Source organism: Anser brachyrhynchus, assembly GCF_964034855.1.
Source record: "Anser brachyrhynchus genome assembly, chromosome: 30".
Taxonomy (NCBI): Eukaryota; Metazoa; Chordata; class Aves; order Anseriformes; family Anatidae; genus Anser; species Anser brachyrhynchus.
The window spans coordinates 394,080-414,361 of NC_137723.1; the positions used below are offsets into that span (position 1 = coordinate 394,080).

The window sequence follows — 20,282 nt, forward strand, 5'->3', positions numbered from 1 at the left end:
GTAAGCAGCTTTCTTCATAGTGATTTAAAATAATCCCACACAGAATTTCCGCGTTCAACACTTAATACATTTAATTACAAGGAGGATTACTAATTCTCTTACATCTAAATCCATGCTAAATAATTCGTGCTTTCACACACAAAGCCAAATTCATCAACTGAGTTAAGAATGGAAAACTGGAGCCCCCAAATGGGCTTCACAAACATGAAGAAAAGGCGTGCCTGAAGTCTGAGTGCCCCCCACCAGCTGCCGCAGGTCTCGGGGTGCAGGGAGGAACACGGGGCAGCCCTTGGCCCCACTGCCCCTCATTCCTGTGCTGCTCCTGTAGGATCAAGAAGACGTGAGCCAGGAGTGGCTGGAGAAGGGCAGGAGCCCTCCAGGTCTGGGGACAGGGTCTGGGGGGTGCTGCCCCTCAGGCACAGCTGGACGCTGCTTGTCCACAGCCAGAACCAGGGGCGCATGACCTCCCCATTGAAGGAAGCTGCTGTGAAAGTGTGGATTTCTTCCCCATTGTCAGCGTTGATAAAAGACACCTGCTGTGCTGAATAGTCCAGACAGACCCAGATCCTCATTGGAACAGGGGACACAGACAAGCGTTTGGGAACAGATGTGAGAGTCATGACCTGTCCTTCATCGTACTGCAGCGCCCAGATCCCTTCTTCAGGGCTCATGTTAATTCCCCCCTTCCTCTTCACAGATTCTCTGGCCACCCCCAAAGCCAAATTTGAATCTTTTTCCAACTCCCCTCTCAACTCCACCTTCCAGCAGTGCTTCCCCTCTCTGAACCTCTCAAGGCCCAGCACGCAGCAACAACAGTCAAATCTCTCTGGGTTGTTGGGCACCGCTTGCCATGTGTGTTCCAAACTCACACTCGTTTTGTCTTCCGACAGAATGAGCTGGGGATGAGCCGTGCACGGATCCAGGGTCACCTTCACTGCAGGGACAGAAGGAGCCAGGCCATCAGGGGCAGAGCTCAGCCCTGGGCAGGCTTTCCCCAGCTCGGGGCCAGGAGCTGCCCCACGGGGCAGGAGATGGGGCACCTCTTGGCTCCTGAACATGCCCCAGCAAGGGCAGGAGAAGCACCACAAAGGGTAACCCAGTGCACACCTACCTGGATTTTCAGGCATCAGAAACCTTCTCCATGCTGGAAGGAGAGGGAAGAGCTTGTCACAGCCCACGGCTGGTGCCCTGTGGCTGTAGCAGGGTGAGGGGCCAGCCCTGGGCAGCTCTGTCCCAGCTGCCCACCCTCCCCTGCACATCGCCTTGGTGTTGCCCTGGGGCCCCAGTGCGGGGACACTCACCCAGCTCTGCAGATTGTTTCCCTGAAAAGGAAAGCAAAATAAATGCCTGGTGAGAGGGAAGAGCCCATGGCTGCTTTCATGGGAAGACCCCTATTTCCCTTAGTTAGGGAGGGAGACTCACCAAGCGTTGCACGTTCGTTCGCTGCAAAGAAAGAGAAATGGAAAATATGATCAGAGGGCACAGTTTCTGATCCCATAGCTCTCACTATGACATTTTTATTTTATTTTTTCTCTTTGGAGAGTGAGACTTACCCAGCTCTGCAGCTTGTTTCTCTGGAAAACAAAAGAAAAAGGAATTAATGGTCAGAGGGAGCAACTTGTCATCCCTTGCAAAAACCCAAATTCCTGTTCTCTCTGGAGTGAGAAAACACTGCCTTCCTCTCAAACAGAGAAAAGACTAATAGTCAGCAAAGCACAATTTTGTGGAAAAAGCGTGCTAGTGAAGAGTGTGCAGCTTTCAACACCGTGCAACCAAAATACTGATGGAAGTGAATGGGGATGGGTAGAATGGGAACAAACCACCTTGCTCAGGGATTCAGAAGGACCAGACTAACAGCAAGACCCAGCTTTGAGCAAGGCTCGTGCACATGGAACAGTAAGGACAGACACTTGTGCAGCTCTCTACAAAGTGCCACCAAAACACAAGTGGAAGTGAATGGGGACGGGTGGAGGACGTCCCTGTCCCAGAAGCGTCAGTGCAGAGCGGGGCAGCCCCGCAGCTCGCTCCCCGTCCCCACCTTGATCCCCGTTCCTTTCAGCCATCCCGGCCGTGTCCCGTGCCCAGGGCAGCCCCAGCCCCAGCACTCCCCACTCCCCCGTCAGGCTCCAGCTGCTCCTCCAGAACCCCCGAGCCACCAGCACACAAGCCCCCACAGCACACCCAGACCAGTCCCTCCCGCAGGGACACCACTTCCCCAGGGGCTGGGGCAGGGACTGCAAGGACTCACCCAGCTCTCAGCTCTGTGCCGCTGAAAAGCAAAGGCGGAGGAATAGGAGGTCAGCAGAGCAGCTTGGTTGCTCGGTGGGAACATCTGCAGGGGCTCTGGGCCTTCCCACCAGCCCCACGCTGCAGCCATGCTCCCTGGCCTCCCACCCAAGGCCCCTTGCCTTCTCCCCTGCCTTCGTTGCCCAAGGCAGAGGCCCAAGAGGATCCTAAGGCCTTTGGGATCCCCAGGAGAACATTCCCTTCCTCCTCCTATGCACCTCCCTGGGCCAGGGCTCAGCCCCGCTCCAGACCCACGCGGGTCCCTGCAGAACACCTCCCTCTGCTCCATCCCTGCGCTGCCAGCTTACCTTTCTTTCGAAAGAGATAAACAGCGAGGCCAATGGACACAGCCAAAAGCACGAGGACCAGAGCCAGAGCCACCATCCAGGGCTGGGCGTTGTGGAAGAAGGGAGCTGAGAAAAGGCACAAGGAAAAGGGCTGCGTTTCCATGCCCGCGGGTGGAAAAGCAAGACCCAGACTTCTCCCGGTTCAGGACAAGTGCAGGGGCCAGGAACAACTCCCCCTCGCTGTGCTATTTGTACCTGCGATGTGCAGGGATGATTCCCGCTCCTGCTGGAGGCAGCTGCTCCTGACCACGCAGGACAAGGGCCCCTCCTCGCTCCCGGTCACGATGATGGCGCCTTCGATTTCAAAGAGCCCCTCCTGGTCCTGGGAATGTGTCTGGGAGACCAAGGGCAGGTGCTGCCCGCGAGCATCCCTCCACAGCAGCTGCGGCAGCGGGTACCAGCCAGCCGATCGACACAGCACCCGGACGCCTCCGGCCTCGTAGCCCCCCAGGGAGAGGTGGGGGTCAGCGCCTGTGGCTGGGGGAAGAGCCCGGAGCTGGGACTTGACTTGGGGAGGGGTTCATTTCAAGGCAAAGACCCAATCTGCTCCCATGCCAGACAAAGCCCAACCCTGCCATGGCCTCAGGGGCTCTCAGACTGGGTGATCCACACACCCACCCTCACCCCAAAAGATCCCAGCTGGTGCTGGAACCAGAGAGCAGGGCTGCACAACGCCAGTGACCCCAAATCGCCCATAAAACCCAGGTGCCGAGCTTCAGCACCTCCAGGCAGCATCTCTGCACCAAGCCGTGCTGGTTCAAGAAGCCCTGAGACTTCCAGACAATGTCTCAGGTCTCCCCCAGCACAAAAAGCAAAACCAAGGAGAGGTCCATCTGCTCAGAGGTCTCTCCTCTCCTCCAGGCGCTGTTTTTGGTGCCATCATTGGCACAGCTGAACGAACTGCTCAGCAGCCTGTACCCACTGCCCTTAAAGCATCATGGGGATGGTCTGCACAGACACCATTGAAAACTAACAACTATATCCTATCTATAGATCTCTTTTCCCAAATACTTCCTCCAGTTCCATGTTCGTGTTCCATGGTGTTCGATAGCTGAGACAAGAGAAAGACACATAAATTCTCCCCTGGAATTCCTGGTGTATTACCCCAGCCACTAACCTGACACCACCAGCTCCACCATAGTTTCGTCATAAGCATCAGCATTTCTCACAGTGCAGAAGTAGTGGCCATCATCCGAGGGTCTCAGTGTGGTGATTCACAAGTCCAGGCTTCCAGCAGAGAGACCATCTCTGGCCAACTCTGTCCTCCCAGCATATGCCTCCATCTGCTCCCCGTACAGGTCCTCTCCATTGCGGTAGTGGTGCACTGTCTCAGAGATATCATCCCGGACCCACCTGATATCCAAGCTGCGAGCATCCTTGCGAGGGGACAAGTGGCAGGGCAGCACGACATCCTGCCCCACGGTGGCAGGGAGAGGCTGGCCTGGTCCCTCCACTCTGAGCTGGGCTGAGCAATGGAGAAAGGCACAGAGAGGAGGTGAGATTTTGACATCGTAAATTATGAGGCAGTGAGTGACAACGGGCGAGCTGTGTGTGAGTTGGTGCGTGCTGCGTCCCCCGTGTCCCATGGGAAACCACCGGGGAAATGGGAGAGGTAGAGGGAGGACGTGCAGGAGAAGGAGGTGTGCTGGGAGTGGGAGCCCTCTCTGCAGCACTCGGGCAGGTGAAGAAGAGCCAGAAAGGGCAGTCAAGGCAGCACCCGTATTGCGTGAAAGAACCAAATGGAAAGCAAAACCCAGCCAAAGGCGAGCTGTGGGCTCAGGTCCCCCCTGTCCCACAGCCTCTCCCCTGCCCTATGGCAGCACGTCTGCCAGGCCCAGGGGGGAGAGCCCCCAGTATCCCCGCAGGATCCTACCTGAGCGCAGCCGAAGGAGGAGCAGAGTGACGAGGGAAGTCAGGAGGCCCCTGGCATGGCCGGTGAGGCTGGGGCGGCCGCAGCCCCAGGGGAGCCCCATCTGTGCTGCAGCGGGAGCAGGAGCTGGTGGCAGAAACAGGAGCAGAAGAATGAGGGGACCGAGGGGCTGCAGGTACTGCGGGCGGATGGGGAAAGAGTCCCCTTGGGCCCGGGCACAAGGAGGCACAGCCAGCAGCGCCTTGGGCAGGGCGCAGTTCCCCCACGGGGTGGGGGAAAAAGCAGGCAGCCCCCAGGGGTTCTTCTGCAAGGGAGCCCCACCGAGAGAGAGGTCCCTCACAGCACCCATCAGAGCTGCAGGAAACACAAGGCTACACCCAACTTTCCCCAACCTTTGCCCAGTTCCTGGCTGCAGTAATTCTCTGGGAGCAGCTCTGTCCCTGGGACAATGAGGACAAGTGTCTGGGGAACTCTGCAGGGCTGGCACCACCATCCCATCACAGCTTGGTGCCCAGTCCACCGCCTTCAGCCAGCACGAGGGGCTTGTCCCCAGCAGGGGTCTGTCCAGACCTCCAGGGAAAGTCAGTGTCTGAGCTCGTTCATCTCCACCCATCTAAGGAGGAATCAAACAGTGAGCACTGGGACAATGTGAAGAGATGGCAGAGCAGAGCTGAGTTGTATCAGAGGCTGCAGGGAATGAGGCACAGCTGGGTGCCAAGCCTGGAGGTGCCACCTTTTGCCCAGGGTGCTGAAGGCAAGGAGCCAGCCCCACTCCAGGCTCAAGTCAATCAGGCACAGGAGAGGGTTGGCCCAGTGGGGCAGGGGTCTTCTTGAAGAGCTTAGGTGGATAAGGAAAGTTTATGTGCACTGGAAGCCAGGTAGGGCAACATGTGAGGACTACAGAGATGCTGTTTTACTTTGTAGGCAGAAAATTCTTATGTCCAAAGCTCAGTTTGAGTTAAAGCTGGACAGCAGTCTGAGGGCATTAAAAAGCATATTTAGAAATATGTTAAGAGCAAAAGGAGGACCAGAGAATATATTTGACTGTTACTTAATGAGGATTGTCACCTCACAAAAAGAGACACAGATAAAGCTGAGAATTTTAATGCCTCTTTCATCAATGCCTTGGAAGGGCTCCGGGAGTGAGTGAAAAACACCTCAGGAACAATGCAGTCAATGGTCAGAGCACACATGGGTTTGTGAGGGGAAAGTCCTGTTCAGTGAACTTAATTTCCTTTCTATGACAAGGTCAGCCTCCTCGTGGGCCAAGGAGAGCCAGTTGATGCGTTGTATTTTTGGATTTCAGTGAAGATTTCAACATGGTTTCTGACTGTATCCATTTGGACCAAATGTCTAGCACAGAGCCAGACAAATGCACGATATGGTGGGTGAACAATTGGCTGAGGAGTCAGGCTCATTTGCAGATGATATGGATCTGGGGGTTTTGGTCAACGCTTGCCTGAACATGAGCCGGCAGTGTGCCGAGGTGGCCAAGAAGTCCAATGGCATCCTGGCCTGTATCAGAAACAGCATGGCCAGCAGGACCAGGGAGGTGATCGGCCCCATGAACTCGGCCCTGGTGAGGCTTCACCTCGAGCACTGTGCTCAGTTTTGGGCCCCTCGCTACAAGGAGGACGTCAAGGCCCTGTAGTGTGTCCACAGAAGGGCTACGAAGCTGGTGAAGGGCCTGGAACACCAGTTTGCAGTTTGCTCCTGAGGGACTGCTCCAGCAGTTTGCTCCTGAGGGACAGACCCCGTGGTACGGACCCATATCTGGAGCAGTTCTTGAAGAGCTGCTGCCTGTGGGCAGCCCATGCCGGATTGGTTCAGCAAGGACTGCATCCCGTGGGAGGGACCCCACAGCACAGGGAACAAGAGTGACCAAGAAGGAGCGGCAGAGAAGAAGCGCTATAGACTGACCATAACCCCCATTCCCCCGTTCCCCTGCACCGCTCGGGGGGAGGAGGTGGAAGAGGGTGGATGGGGAGGAAGGTGCTTTTGGTTTCTTTCCTTTGTTTCTCGCTTCTTTAGCTCGTTAGTAATAGGCACTAAAACTTACTATCTCCCTATGCTGAGTCTGTTTTGCCCGTCACGATAATTACTGCGCTATCTCCTCCTCCTTATCTCAACCCTTGAGCCCTTTTCATCGTATTTTCTCCCCGTTCCTCTTTGAGGTGAGAGAATGGTTGTGGAGGAGCTCGGCTACCCACCTGAGTAAAACCACCGCAGTGTGGAGTCACCATCCCTGGGGGTGTCTAAGGAAAGGTTGGAGCTGGTGCTTAGGAACATGGCTTAGTGGGTGATATTGGTGGTAGAGGTATTGTTGGACCAGATGACCTTGGAGGTCTTTTCCAACTTGAATGATTCTGTGATCTATGGCTGAAGGCTGAGACCACCTGCTGCCTCTGCTTGGAGGATATCACAGAATCACAGAATCACAGAATCGTCTAGGTTGGAAGAGACCTCCAAGATCATCTAGTCCAACCTCAGCCCTAACACTAACAAGACCTCCACTAAACCATATCACTAAGGGCTACACCTAAACGTCTTTTAAAGACATCCAGGGATGGCGACTCAACCACCTCCCTGGGCAGCCCATTCCAATGCCTAACAACCCTTTCAGTAAAGAAGTTCTTCCTAACATCCAACCTAAACCTCCCCTGGCCCAACTTTAGCCCATTCCCACTCATCCTGTCACCAGGCACATGGGAGAATAGACCAACCCCCACCTCGCTACAGCCTCCTTTAAGGTACCTATGGAGAGTGATAAGGTCGCCCCTGAGCCTCCTCTTCTCCAGGCTGAACAAGCCCAGCTCCCTCAGCCGCTCCTCGTAAGACTTGTTCTCCAGACCCCTCACAAGCTTGGTCGCCCTTCTCTGGACTCTCTCGAGCACCTCCATGTCCTTCTGGTAGTGAAGGGCCCCAAACTGAACACAGTACTCGAGATGCGGCCTCACCAGAGCCGAGTACAGGGGGAAAATCACCTCCCTAGATGAGGTTATGTATATTTATTATGTATAATAAAATAATAAATCACAAGTTGATTTATTTATTTACAAGGAGTATTACTAATTTTTTTACATCCAAACCTGTGCTAAAAGATTCATGTTTTCACGCACAAAGCGAAATTTGTCAATGGAGTTAGGAATGTAAAACTGGAGCCCCCCCAAATGGGGTTCCCAAACATGAAGAAAAGGGGTGCCTGAAGTCTGAGTGCCCCCCCACCAGCTGCCACAGGTCTCAGTGTGCAGGGAGGAACACAGGGCAGCCTCTGGCCCCACTGCCCATCATTTCTGCGCTCCTCCTGCAGGACCAAGGAGAGGTGAGCCAGGAGTGGGTGGAGAAGGGCAGGAGCCCCCAGGGCTGGGGACAGGGTCTACAGGGTGCTGTCCCTCAGGCACAGCTGAATTCCCGGAGTTTCCAGCAAAAACCAGGGGCGGATGCTCTCCCCATTGAAGGAGGCTGCTGTGAAAGTGAAGATCTCCACCCCATTGTCAGTGTTGATGAAAGACACCTGCTGCTGGGTACAGTCGAGACAGACCCAGATCCTCGTGGGGACAGGGGAGAGGGACAAGTGAGTGGGAGGAGATGTGAGAGACATGAGCTGCCCTTCATCGTATTGCACAGCCCAGATCCCTTCTTCAGGGCATATGCTGATCCTTTTCTTCCTCTCCACAGATGCCCTGGCCACCCCAACAGCCCACCAAGAACATTTTCGGTGCTCCCCCTCGACCTCCACCACCCAGCAGTGCCTCCCCTCTCTGAACTCCTCATGGCCCAGCACGCAGCACCAACGGTCAAATCTCTCCTGGCTGTCAGGCACCTGCTGCCACTGACTTTCCCATCTCACACTGCTGAAGGCCTCTGAGAGGATGAGCCGTGGATGAGCCGTGTCCGGATCCAGGGTCACCTTCGCTGCAGGGACAGAAGGAGCCAGGCCATCAGGGGCAGAGCTCAGCCCTGGGCAGGCTTTCCCCAGCTCGGGGCCAGGAGCTGCCCCACGGGGCAGGAGATGGGGCACCTCTTGGCTCCTGAACATGCCCCAGCAAGGGCAGGAGAAGCACTGCAGAGGGCAACCCAAAGCACACCTACCTGGATTTTGAGGTACTAGAAACTTTCTCCATGCTGGAATGAGAGGGGAGAGCTGGTCACAGCCCATGGCTGGTGCCCAGTGGGTGTGGGCAGGGTGAGGGTCCAGCCCTGGGCTGCTCTGTCCCAGCTGCCCACCCTCCCCTGAACATCGCCTTGGTGTTTCCCTGGGGCCCAAGCACGGGGACACTCACCCAGCTCTGCAGCTTGTTCAGCTGGAAAAGGAAAGCAAAAGCAATGCCTGATAAGTGGGGACAGCTTCTCATCCCATTGCTGGACCCCAAACTGCTCTGTTCTGGTGCAGGATACTCACCAAATTCTGCATCTTTTTTCACTGGAAAACAAAAGCAAAAAAAATGCATGATGGAAAGTGACATCTACCCATCCCACAGCTCCCACTGGTACACCCCAAATTCCTTTAATTTGGGGACGGACACTAACCAAATTCTGCAGCTTGTTCCTCTGGAAAGAAAAGAAAAAAAAAAGAGAGAGAGAGAAAAGCAAGGCATGTTGAGAGGACAGAGCTTCTCATCCCATGGCGGGACTCCGAACTACAAGATACTCACTGATCTTTGCATCTTTTTTCACTGCAAAACAAAAGTAAAAACAATGCATGAAAGAAAGGGATATTTTCCCATCCCACACCTCCCACTGGTAAATCCCAAATTCCTTCATTTTGGGGATTGACACTCACCCAGCTCTGCAGCTTGTTCCTCTGCAAAAGAAAAGCAAGAAAACTTGTTGAGAGAGTACAGATTCTCATTACATGATGAGAATCCATTTTCTTTGGGTTTGGGGACAGAGACTCACGCAGTCTTGCAAATTGGTGCACTGGAAATGAGAGGAAAGAAAGGCATGATGAGATGGAACAGCTACTCATCCCACCTCATATCCCTTCAGATGCTGATGGAGACTTACCCAGCCTTGCATCTTTTTCCACTGCAAAAGAAAGAGAAAAGCAATGCATGATCAGAGGGGAAAGCTTCGCATCCCATAGCTCCCACTCGCAGACAGAAAATTATTTCGGTTTGGGGAGGGACACTCACCCAGCTCTGCAGACAGTTCCGCTGGAAAAGGAAAGCAAAAGCAATGCATGGTCAAAGGGGACAGCTTCTCATCACACGCCTGCTCCCATGGCTACGCCCCCAAATTTATTGTTCTAGGAAGTGGCCAAATATAACTTCGCTCCCAAAATGAGGGACCAGACTAATAGTCAGTGAAGTTCAGCTGTGAGCATGGCTTGTGCAAGGAGGACAATCAGGATAGAAACTTGTGAAGGTTTTGGTAAGATGCCACCAAAGAGCAAATGGGAGCAAAGAGGGCATGAGTGGAGGACGTCCCTATCCTGGAAGCATCAGTGCAGAGCGGGGCATCCCTGCAGTTCGCTTCCTATCCCCACCTTGATCCCCGTTCCTTTCAGCCATCCCGGCCATGTCCCGTGCCCAGGGCAGCCCCAGCCCCAGCACTCCCCACTTCCCCGTCAGGGTGAGGGGCCAGCCCTGGGCTGCTCTGTCCCAGGTGCCCACCCTCCCCTGCACATTGTCTTGGTGTTGCCCTGAGGCCCAAGCACGGGGACACTCACCCAGCTCTGCAGCTTGTTCAGCTGGAAAAGGAAGCAAAAGCAATGCCTGATAAGAGGGGACAGCTTCTCATCCCATTGCTGGACCCCAAACTGCTGTGTTCTGGTGCAGGATACTCACCGAATTCTGCATCTTTTTTCACTGGAAAACAAAAGCAAAAAAAATGCATGATGGAAAGTGACATCTACCCATCCCACAGCTCCCACTGGTACACCCCGAATTCCTTTAATTTGGGGATGGACACTAACCAAGTCCGGCAGCTTGTTCCTCTGGAAAGAAAAAAAAAAAAAAAAGAGAGAGAGAGAAAAGCAAGGCATGTTGAGAGGACAGAGCTTCTCATCCCATGGCGGGACTCCAAACTACAAGATACTCACTGATCTTTGCATCTTTTTTCACTGCAAAACAAAAGTAAAAACAATGCATGAAAGAAAGGGATATCTTCCCATCCCACACCTCCCACTGGTAAATCCCAAATTCCTTCATTTTGGGGACAGACACTCACGCAGCTCTGCAGCTTGTTCCTCTGCAAAAGAAAAGCAAGAACACTTGTTGAGAGAGTACAGATTCTCATTACATGATGAGAACCCACTCTCTTCGGGTTTGGGGACAGAGACTCACTCAGTCCTGCAGATTGGCGCGCTGGAAATGAGAGGAAAGAACAGCATGATGAGATGGAACAGCTACTCATCCCACCTCATATCCCTTCAGATGCTCATGGAGACTTACCCAGGCTTGCATCTTTTTCCACTGCAAAAGAAAGAGAAAAGCAATGCATGATCAGAGGGGAAAGCTTCGCATCCCATAGCTCCCACTCGCAGACAGAAAATTATTTCGGTTTGGGGAGGGACACTCACCCAGCTCTGCAGACAGTTCCACTGGAAAAGGAAAGCAAAAGCAATGCATGATCAGAGGGGACAACTTCTCATCCCATGGCTGCTCCCATGGGAAGACCCCAAGTTCCTTCAGTTTGGGGAGGAACACTCACACAGCCTTTCATTTTTTTGTGCTGGAAAAGGAAAGCAAAAGCAATGCATGGTCAAAGGGGACAGCTTCTCATCACACGCCTGCTCCCATGGCTACGCCCCCAAATTTATTGTTCTAGGAAGTGGCCAAATATAACTTTGCTTCCAAAAGGAGGGACCAGACTAATAGTCAGTGAAGTTCAGCTGTGAGCATGGCTTGTGCAAGGAGGACAATCAGGATAGAAACTTGTGAAGGTTTAAGTACGATGCCACCAAAGAGCAAATGGGAGCGAAGAGGGCATGAGTGGAGGATGTCCCTATCCTGGAAGCATCAGTGCAGAGCGGGGCATCCCCGCAGTTCGCTTCCTATCCCCACCTTGATCCCCGTTCCTTTCAGCCATCCCGGCCATGTCCCGTGCCCAGGGCAGCCCCAGCCCCAGCACTCCCCTATTCCCCGTCAGGGTGAGGGGTCCGCCCTGTGCTGCTCTGTCCCAGCTGCCCACCCTCCCCTGCACATTGTCTTGGTGTTGTCCTGAGGCCCAAGCACAGGGTCACTCACCCAGCTCTTCAGCTTGTTCCTCTGCAAACGAAAAGTGAAAACACTTGGTGAGAGAGTACAGATTCTCATTACATGACAAGAAGTTATTTTCTTTGGGTTTGGGGCCAGAGACTCACTCAGTCTTGCAGAATAGTATGCTGGAAATGAGAAGAAACATGGCATGCTGAGAGGGATCAGCTTCTCATCCCATTGTGACACCCCAAATCCCTTCAGATACTGATGGAGACTTACCAGTCCTTGAACGGTATTCATCTAGAAAAGAAAGAGAAAATCCCTGAAGTGCTCTGTCCCAGCTGTCCAATCACCCCTAAACAGCACCTTGGCCTTGCCCTGGGGCCCAGGCACTTGGACACTCACCCAGCTCTGCAGTCACTTCCACTGGAACAGTAAAACAAAAGCAAAGCAGGATAAGAAGGGAGAACTCATCCGAAGATGGGAAGACGTTGGGTTTATGAATGCAGACTTACCTAGCTGTGCACCTTTTTTTTTTGATGAAAAGGAAAAAAAAGGCAATGCATGATCAGAAGGCAGTACTTCACATTCCATGGCTACTCCCATACCTACACCCTAAATTATTTTTCTCAGATGAGTGGGCACAGAGCACGTTCCTCCCAGAGTAGGAGGGACCAGACTAACAGGGAGAAAGAACCAACTTTGAGAAAGACTGGTGCACGTGGAGCAGTAAGGACAGACACTTGTGCAGCTCTCTGCACCGTGCCACCAAAACAAAGTGGAAGGCAATGCGGACGGGCGGAGGACGTCCCTGTCCCAGAAGCGTCAGTGCAGAGCGGGGCAGCCCCACAGCTCGCTCCCCATCCCCACCTTGATCCCCGTTCCTTTCAGCCATCCCGGCCGTGTCCCGTGCCCAGGGCAGCCCCAGCCCCAGCACTCCCCACTCCCCCATCAGGCTCCAGCTGCTCCTCCAGCACCCCCGAGCCACCAGCACACAAGCCCCCACAGCCCACCCAGCCCAGTCCCTCCCACAGGGACGCCACTTCCCCAGGGGCTGGGGCAGGGACTGCAAGGACTCACCCAGCTCTCGGCTCTGTGCCGCTGAAAAGCAAAGGCGGAGGAACAGGAGGTCAGCAGAGCAGCTTGGTTGCTCGGTGGGAACATCTGCAGCGGGTCTGGGCCTTCCCACCAGCCCCACGCTGCAGCCATGCTCCCTGGCCTCCCACCCAAGGCCCCTTGCCTTCTCCCCTGCCTTCGTTGCCCAAGGCAGAGGCCCAAGAGGATCCCAAGGCCTTTGGGATCTCCAGGAGAACATTCCCTTCCTCCTCCTATGCACCTCCCTGGGCCAGGGCTCAGCCCCGCTCCAGACCCACACAGGTCCCTGCAGAACACCTCCCTCCGCTCCATCCCTGCGCTGCCAGCTTACCTTTCTTTCGAAAGAGATTAACACCGAGGCCAATGGACACAGCCAAAAGCACGAGGACCAGAACCAGAACCTCTATCAAGAGCTGGGCATTGAGGAAAAAGGGAGCTGAGAAAAGGCATCAGAAAAAAGGCTGTGTTTACATGAATGGGAGTAGAAAAGCAAGACTTAGACTTGTCCTGGCTCAGGACAAGTGCAGGGGCCAGGAACACCTCCCCCTGGCTGCGCTATTTGTACCTGCGATGTGCAGGGACGATTCCCGCTCCTGCTGGAGGCGGCTGCTCCTGACCATGCAGGACAAGGGCCCCTCCATGGTCCTGGTCATGATGACGGCACTTTCAATTTCAAAGAGCCCCTCCTGGTCCTGGGAATGTGTCTGGGAGACCGAGGGCAGATGCTGCCCGCGAGCATCCCTCCACAGCAGCTGCGGCAGTGGGTACCAGCCGGCCGATCGACACAGCACCCGGACGCCTCCGGCCTCGTAGCCCCCCAGGGAGAGGTGGGGGTCAGCGCCTGTGGCTGGGGGAAGTGCCCGCGGCTGAGGCTTGACTTGGGGAGGGATTCATTTCAAGGCAAAGACCCCATCTGCTCCCATGCCAGACAAAGCCCAACCCTGCCATGGCCTCAGGGGCTCTCAGACTGGGTGATCCACACACCCACCCTCACCCCAAAAGATCCCAGCTGGTGCTGGACCCAGAGAGCAGGGCTGCACAATGCCAGTGGCCCCCAATCACCCAGAAAACCCAGGTGCTGAGCTTCAGCACCTCCAGGCAGCATCTCTGCACCAGGCTGTGCAGGTTCAAGATACCCTGAGACTTCCAGACAATGTCTCTGGTCTCCCCCAGGACAAAAAGCAAAAGCAAGCAGAGGTCTAGGTGCTCAGAGGTCTCTTCCCTGCTTCAGATGTTGTCATTGGTCCCATGGAAGGCACAGCTGAAGGAGCTGCTCAGCAGCCCATGCCAAGTGCCCTCCAAACATCATGGGGTTGGTGTTCAAGGACACCACAAAAACCTATCTAAACCAACTGATCTGTACAAAAAAAAACCTGCAGCAGAATGGCTCCTTGCTGGACAAGCGCTCGCTCACCGACAGAGGAGGAAAAGCCCCATCAGACATCGAAAGGCCTCATCAAAAGGCTGTGAGGATGGGACAGGGTCCTGGGTAGGGCACACAAACCCAGGGACACAAGGACCATCCCCTGAGAGCATCACCCCAGCCACTAACCTGATACCTCCAACTCCACAATAGCTTCGTGATAAGCGTTAACATCTTTCACAGTGCAGACGTACTGGCCATCATCAGAGGGTCTCACCCTGGTGACTCTCAAGTCCAGGCTTCCAGCAGAGAGACCATCTCTGGACAACTCTGTCCTCCCAGCATATGCCCCCATCTGCTCCCCGTACAGGTCCTCTCCATTGCGGTAGTGGTGCACTGTCTCAGATATCGTGCGTCGAATCCACCTGACCTCCAGGGTGCGAGCATCCTTGCGAGGGGACAAGTGGCAGGGCAGCACGACATCCTGCCCCACAGTGGCAGTGACAGGGTGGCCTGGTCCCTCCACTCTGAGCTGAGCTGGGCAATGGAGAAGGGCACAGAGAGGAGGTGAGATTTTGCCATTGTAAATTTATGGGCAGTGAGTGACAAAGGGTGAGCTGTGCGTGAGTTGGTGCGTGCTGTGTCCCCCGTATCCCATGGAAAACCACTGGGGAAATGGGAGAGGGAGAGGGAGGACGTGCAGGAGAAGGAGGTGTGCTGGGAGTGGGAGCCCTCTCTGTAGCATTCGGGCAGGTGAACAAGAGCCAGAAAGGGCAGCCAAGGCAGCGCCCATATTGCATGAAAGAAAAAAAGGGAAAGCAAAACCTACCTGGGGCTGAGCTCTGTGCTCGGGTTCCCCTGTCTCACAGCCTCTCCCCTGCCCTACGGTAGCATGTCTGCTAGGCCCAGGAGGGAGAGCCCCCAGCAGCCCCGCAGGATCCTACCTGAGCCCAGCCAGAGGAAGAGCAGAATGACGAGGGAAGTCAGGAGGCCCCAGGCATGGCGGGTGAGGCTGGGGCGGCCGCAGCCCCAGGGGAGCCCCATCTGTGCTGCAGCAGGAGCAGGAGCTGAGGTCCGGACCTGGAGCAGAAGAGAGAGGGGACCGAGGGGCTGCAGGCACCACAGGCGGATGGGGAAGGAGTCCCCTTGGGCCCGGGCACAAGGAGCCACAGCCAGCAGCGCCTTGGGCAGGGCGCAGAGCCTGTGCTTATCACGGTCTGGGGGACACAGCAGGCAGCCCCTAGGGATTCTTCTCCAAGGGAGCCCCACCGACAGAGAGGTCCCTCACGGCACCCAGCAGAGCTGCAGAAAGTACAAGTCTACGCCCAACTTTCCTAACCTTTGCCCAGTTCCTGCCTGCAATAACTCTCTGGGAGGAACTTTGCCCCTGGGGCAATGGGAGCAAGTGTCTGTTGAGCTCTGCAGGGCTGGCACCACCATCCCATCACAGCTGGGTGCCCCGCCCAGGGCCTTCAGCCAGCACGAGGGGCTTGTCCCCAGCAAGAGCCTCTCCAGACCACCAGGGAAAGCCACTGACTGAGCTCACTGTCTGGGGAACGGGGACTGCAGTCAGTCCCTGACTCTTCGACTCCGCCGCTCGTTCTCAAGTCACTCTGCTCCTGCTTCACATGGGGTCCCTCCCATGGGATGCCGTCCTTCCCGAACTGATCCTGCGTGGTCCTTACTCAGCCATCCCAGTTGTCTGCCCTCCCTGCCCGCCTTTTTACGCAGGGGGATGGAGAGTTCTTGCGCTCTAAGGAGAACATCCCTAAAGAGTCTCCAACTCTCCTCAGCTCCTTTGTTCCTAAGGATGGTGTTCCAGGGGATCTCATACACTAGGTCTTTAAATAGCCTGAAGTTTGCTCTTTGGAAGTTCAGGGTCCTGCCTTTGCTCTTTGCCAGGCCCATATTCCTTGAGATCACAAACTCAACCATGGCATGGTCACTGCAGCCCAGATGGCCTCCAATCTTGACCTCTTTAATGAGCTCTTCCGCGTTGGTGAGCACCAGGTCAAGTAACGCTTCTCCTCGGGTTGGTTTCTCTAGTATCCGGACCAGGAAATTATCCTCAACGCACTCTAGGAATCTCCTGGATTGCTTAAAGCCTACTGTGTAGTTTTCCCCGCAGACATCCAGGTGGTTGAAGTCCCCCATCAGGATGAGAGCGTGCGAGCACGATGCTTCTTGTAGTTGAAGCAAGAAGGCCTCATCCACAGGCTCCCCTTGATCAGGCAGCCTGTAGTAGACCCCAGTAGAACCGCGTTTCTGTGATAGCAATCAGGTCATATTTGTCTAATTTCACCATGGTTTCCAATTCCTCTTGCTTGTTTCCCATGCTGCGGACATTGGTGTAGAGGCATTTCAGCTGGGCTGTTGGTCGTATTGCATTTCTAGAACCCTTCCTGTTGTATTGGGACAGGTCACAAGTGTTTCCCTGCCATTCCTTAGAGTGATGGCGTTCTCAGCTATGCTTTCTTCACTCAGAGGTGCATCCCCTTTCCCCACTGCCTCGAGTTTAAAGCCCTCCTGATAAGCCCAGCCAGCTTACTGCCCAGAAGACTCTTGCCCCACCTGGACAGCTGCACCCCATCTGACGTCAGCATGCCTGGTCCCTCAAAAGCATGTCCAATGTCACAGAACCCAAAACCTTGGGCATGACACCAGTCTCTCAGCCAATCATTCATTTGGCCCTTTTGTCTCCTTCTTGCTGGGTCCCAGTCACCAACCGGGAGGACAGAGAACACTGCTTGCACTCCCGATCCCTTCAACATCTTTCCGAGGGACATAAAATCGTTTTTGATATTTCAGCATTTCCTTGTTACAGCTTCGTCTGATCCTACTTGAAAAAGCAGGAAGGGGTGGTAGTCTTTGGGACCCACCAGACTCCGTAGCCTCTTTGTAATATGGTGAATACGGGCCCCAGGCAGGCAGCAAAACCTCTCTGGAGAGATTGTCCGGATGGCAAATGGGAGCCTCGGTGCCTCTCGGAGAGGAGTCTCCAGTGACTAAGACCCTTCGTGCCTTCTTTGTGGCACTGCTTTTGATGCAGATGGGAGACTGAGCCAACTTTGTGTGGTCGGCCTTTTCAAGTTCCCTGTGGTTGATCTTTCTGAGGTCTTTACTAGTTCTCCCGGAGTCTCCTCTCTCCTGCCTTAGAACCTCGTATCTGTTGCATAGAGGCACTTCAGGGGCAGGTGGGAGACTCTCCTCCAGCTCTGATCAGAGACGAGGGTCCACTCTCCTTTTCCTGTGAGTCTTCAAATGTGCTTGTTTTGGGCTGCACGCTTGTCTCCCTACCCCTTGCCTGGACTTAAGGCAGGGCTGTTGCTCGGCCCGTGTCAGCGCATAATACCATTTATGAGTCTTCTGCTCAGATTCCCGAATGCTATGTTGCCTGGTGAGCTCCTCTCGTAGCTGAGCCACCTGTTTGAAGAGCTCACCCAGCTGTGGGCACACTTGCACCCATGACATCCACCTCTGCCTTCAGGCCCTAAGGGGACCTCCAGAGACTGGAGCTCCCTGGAAGTGAGAGTCTGGGCTGCTCTTCCCATCCTCAGGAGGTCTGTTTGTGGGAGGCATCTACCCAGGGAGGTTGCAGCCCCCCCATTTGGGTTTCAGCTGCAGACCGGCAGACTTGGCGAGTGGACACCATTTCTTCAGTAGAAGGTCCTTCCCAGAACAGAGATTTGACCGACCCTGCTCGACCTCCCTGCTCGCCCTGCCTGCAAGCACTGCCACGCCATGCCCTGACCTACGCACCGTGCTCCGATCACCGCGCTCCTGGACTCTCGCTCTCCCCAGGGGCTGCCTTCGTACGACAGAGAGGGGGCTTCTGGATCTGCCCATGCCTCATCAGCTGGCCTCGCGAGGGCTGCTGAGTCCTAGCAGCTCCCTTGGCTGCCTCGAATAGCCTCGATGAAGGGAAACCCCTGCATGTCTCAATCCCCCACTCCGCTGCAGGACCCATCTGCCCCGGAGGCGATCGCCTCGGCTTCCTTTGTAGGGATTTAAAATATTCCCACACTTGGAATTTCCATTTTCAGAAGTTGATTTATTTAATTACAAGGAGTATTAATAATACTTTTACATCTAAATCCATGCTAAATAATTCGTGCTTTCACTCACAAAGCCAAATTCATAAATGGAGTTAGGAATGGAGAACTGGAACCCACAAATGGGGTTTGCAAACATGAAGCAAAGGCGTGCCTGAAGTCTGAGTGCCCCCCACCAGCTGCCGCAGGTCTCGGGGTGCAGGGAGGTGTGCGGGGCAGCCTTTGGCCCCACTGCCCCTCATTCTTGCCCTGCTCCTGCAGGACCAAGGAGACGTGAGCCAGGAGTGGAGAAATTTCTTCTTTCAGAAAGAATGGTTAGGCATTGGAACAGGTTGTCCTGGGAGGTGGTGGAGTCACTGTCCCTGGGGGTGTTTAAGGAAAGGTTGGACGTGGTGCTTAGGGACACGGTTTAGTGGGTGATATTGGTGGCAGAGAGGTGGTTGGACCAGATGTGAGAAACAAAGATGTGTTTTTGCAGTAGAAGGCGTTTTTGCAGTGGAAAGTGATACTATCCTTGCATATTTGAAAGGGATTTTGCAGGCACAACAGTGGCATAGTAGTGATGACCTTAGAGGTTTTTTCCAACTTGAATGATTCTGTGATCTATGGCTGAAGGCTGAGACCACCTGCTGCCTCTGCCTGGAGGACTTCCAAGAGCCAGTGATGCTCCCCTGTGTACACAGCCTCTGCAGAGCCTGTGTGATGGGAGGCTGGAAGCTCTTTGGGTGCCCCCAGGGCAGGCCAATGACCCAGGTGGGACAAGTGGGTCCCAGGCATCAGCTGGGGAACTGGGGGCAGCTGGAGCTTAGGTTCCTCCTGGCTCTGAGTCCCAGGACAAACACCAAGGAGATGGTCTGCTGCAAGACGCCTTCCCAGGCAGCAAAGCCTCAAGACAGAAAGCACCCAGGAAATGCCACTGCCAGACTCCATCTTCCTGTGCAAAACTTTATTTGCCACAGTCCTGCTGCTGCTGTGCCTTGATGTTCTCCAGAGGAGGGAACAAAGAGCCCCCACAGCCTGCTCATGCTCAGCACCAGGCACAGAGCAAAGATCAACCCCAAACTAGGAGGCAAAGGTGGCCTGCAATGGCCGGCAGCACACGGTGACCACATCCCTTGCACTGGTGTCTGCAAGCAGTGCAAGCAGAGGGGAGAGGAGCGTGGAGAGCTGCTGCAGCCTCTGTGCTGCCCACTGGGGCTCAGAGGCAGAGTGAGACCCGCGGGTGCCAGCAGGGCTTGTGCACCAGCACTGGAGCCCTGTGCAGGGCAGAGCCCAGGGGCTGCAAGGGGCCTGGCCCCTGCTTGCAGCATGCCAGCCCTCCTCCAGCAGCAGGGAGGAACATGGGGCAGCCCCTGGCCCCACTGCCCCTCATTCCTGTGCTGCTCCTGCAGGACCAAGGAGAGGTGATGCAGGAGTGGCTGGAGAAGGACAGGAGCCCCCCAGGGCTGGGGACAGGGTCTACAGGGTGCTGTCCCTCAGGCACAGCTGAATTCCCTGTGTCCACAACAGAAACCAGGGGCGGATGGGCTTTTTATTGAAGTTGGCTGCCGTGAACTTAAAGATCTCGACCCCGTTGTCAGCGTTGATAAAAGACACCTGCTGCTGGGTACAGTCCAGACAGACCCAGATCCTCGTGGGGACAGGGGACAGGGACAAGGGGGTGCGAGGTAGTGTCAGAGATTTGAGTTGCCCTTGTTGGTACCGCACAGCCCAGATCCCTTCTTCAGGAGTCATTTTGTAAAACCCATTCTTGGTCACAGAAGCCCAGGCCACCCCCACACCCCACCAAGAATACTTTTCCAGCTTGCCCTCCACCTCCACCAACCAGCAGTGCCTCCCCTCTTCGAACTCCTCATGGCCCAGCACGCAGCACCAACTGTCAAATCTGTCTAGCCTGTAAGTTGCCCTGCTGCTGTTGCTGTTGCCAGGCTGCTGCTGTTCACTTTGAAATCTTACTCTCCTGTTGTCCTACGACAGGATGAGGTCAGGATGAGCCGTGCGCGGATCCAGGGTCACCTTCACTGCAGGGACAGAAGGGGCCAGGCCATCAGGGGCAGATCTCAGCCCTGGGCAGGCTTTCCCCAGCTCGGGGCCAGGAGCTGCCCCACAGGGCACGAGATGGGGCAC

At 55.0% G+C, this 20,282-nt stretch overlaps 1 protein-coding gene and 1 pseudogene across 2 annotated transcripts in view; both read right to left on the reverse strand.

Annotated features, from left to right (window-relative positions):
• Positions 1-164: 164 nt before the first annotated feature.
• LOC308184190 (butyrophilin subfamily 1 member A1-like) lies at positions 165-4,942 on the reverse strand (annotated as a pseudogene). Its single transcript, XR_013956158.1, has 7 exons — positions 4,507-4,942; positions 3,751-4,098; positions 2,829-3,140; positions 2,526-2,699; positions 1,554-1,574; positions 1,423-1,443; positions 165-1,144 (listed from the first exon to the last, which is right to left on the reverse strand). The product of XR_013956158.1 is annotated as a butyrophilin subfamily 1 member A1-like (transcript).
• A 2,491-nt stretch (positions 4,943-7,433) lies between these two features.
• LOC308184258 (butyrophilin subfamily 1 member A1-like) overlaps positions 7,434-20,282 on the reverse strand; it is a 42,831-nt gene continuing 29,982 nt past the window's right edge. The window contains exon 4 of the mRNA XM_080571223.1: positions 7,434-8,418. Within this exon, the coding sequence (XP_080427349.1) occupies positions 7,880-8,418 (539 nt within the window). The 3' untranslated portion in view covers positions 7,434-7,879. The remainder of the gene's footprint in view (positions 8,419-20,282) is intronic.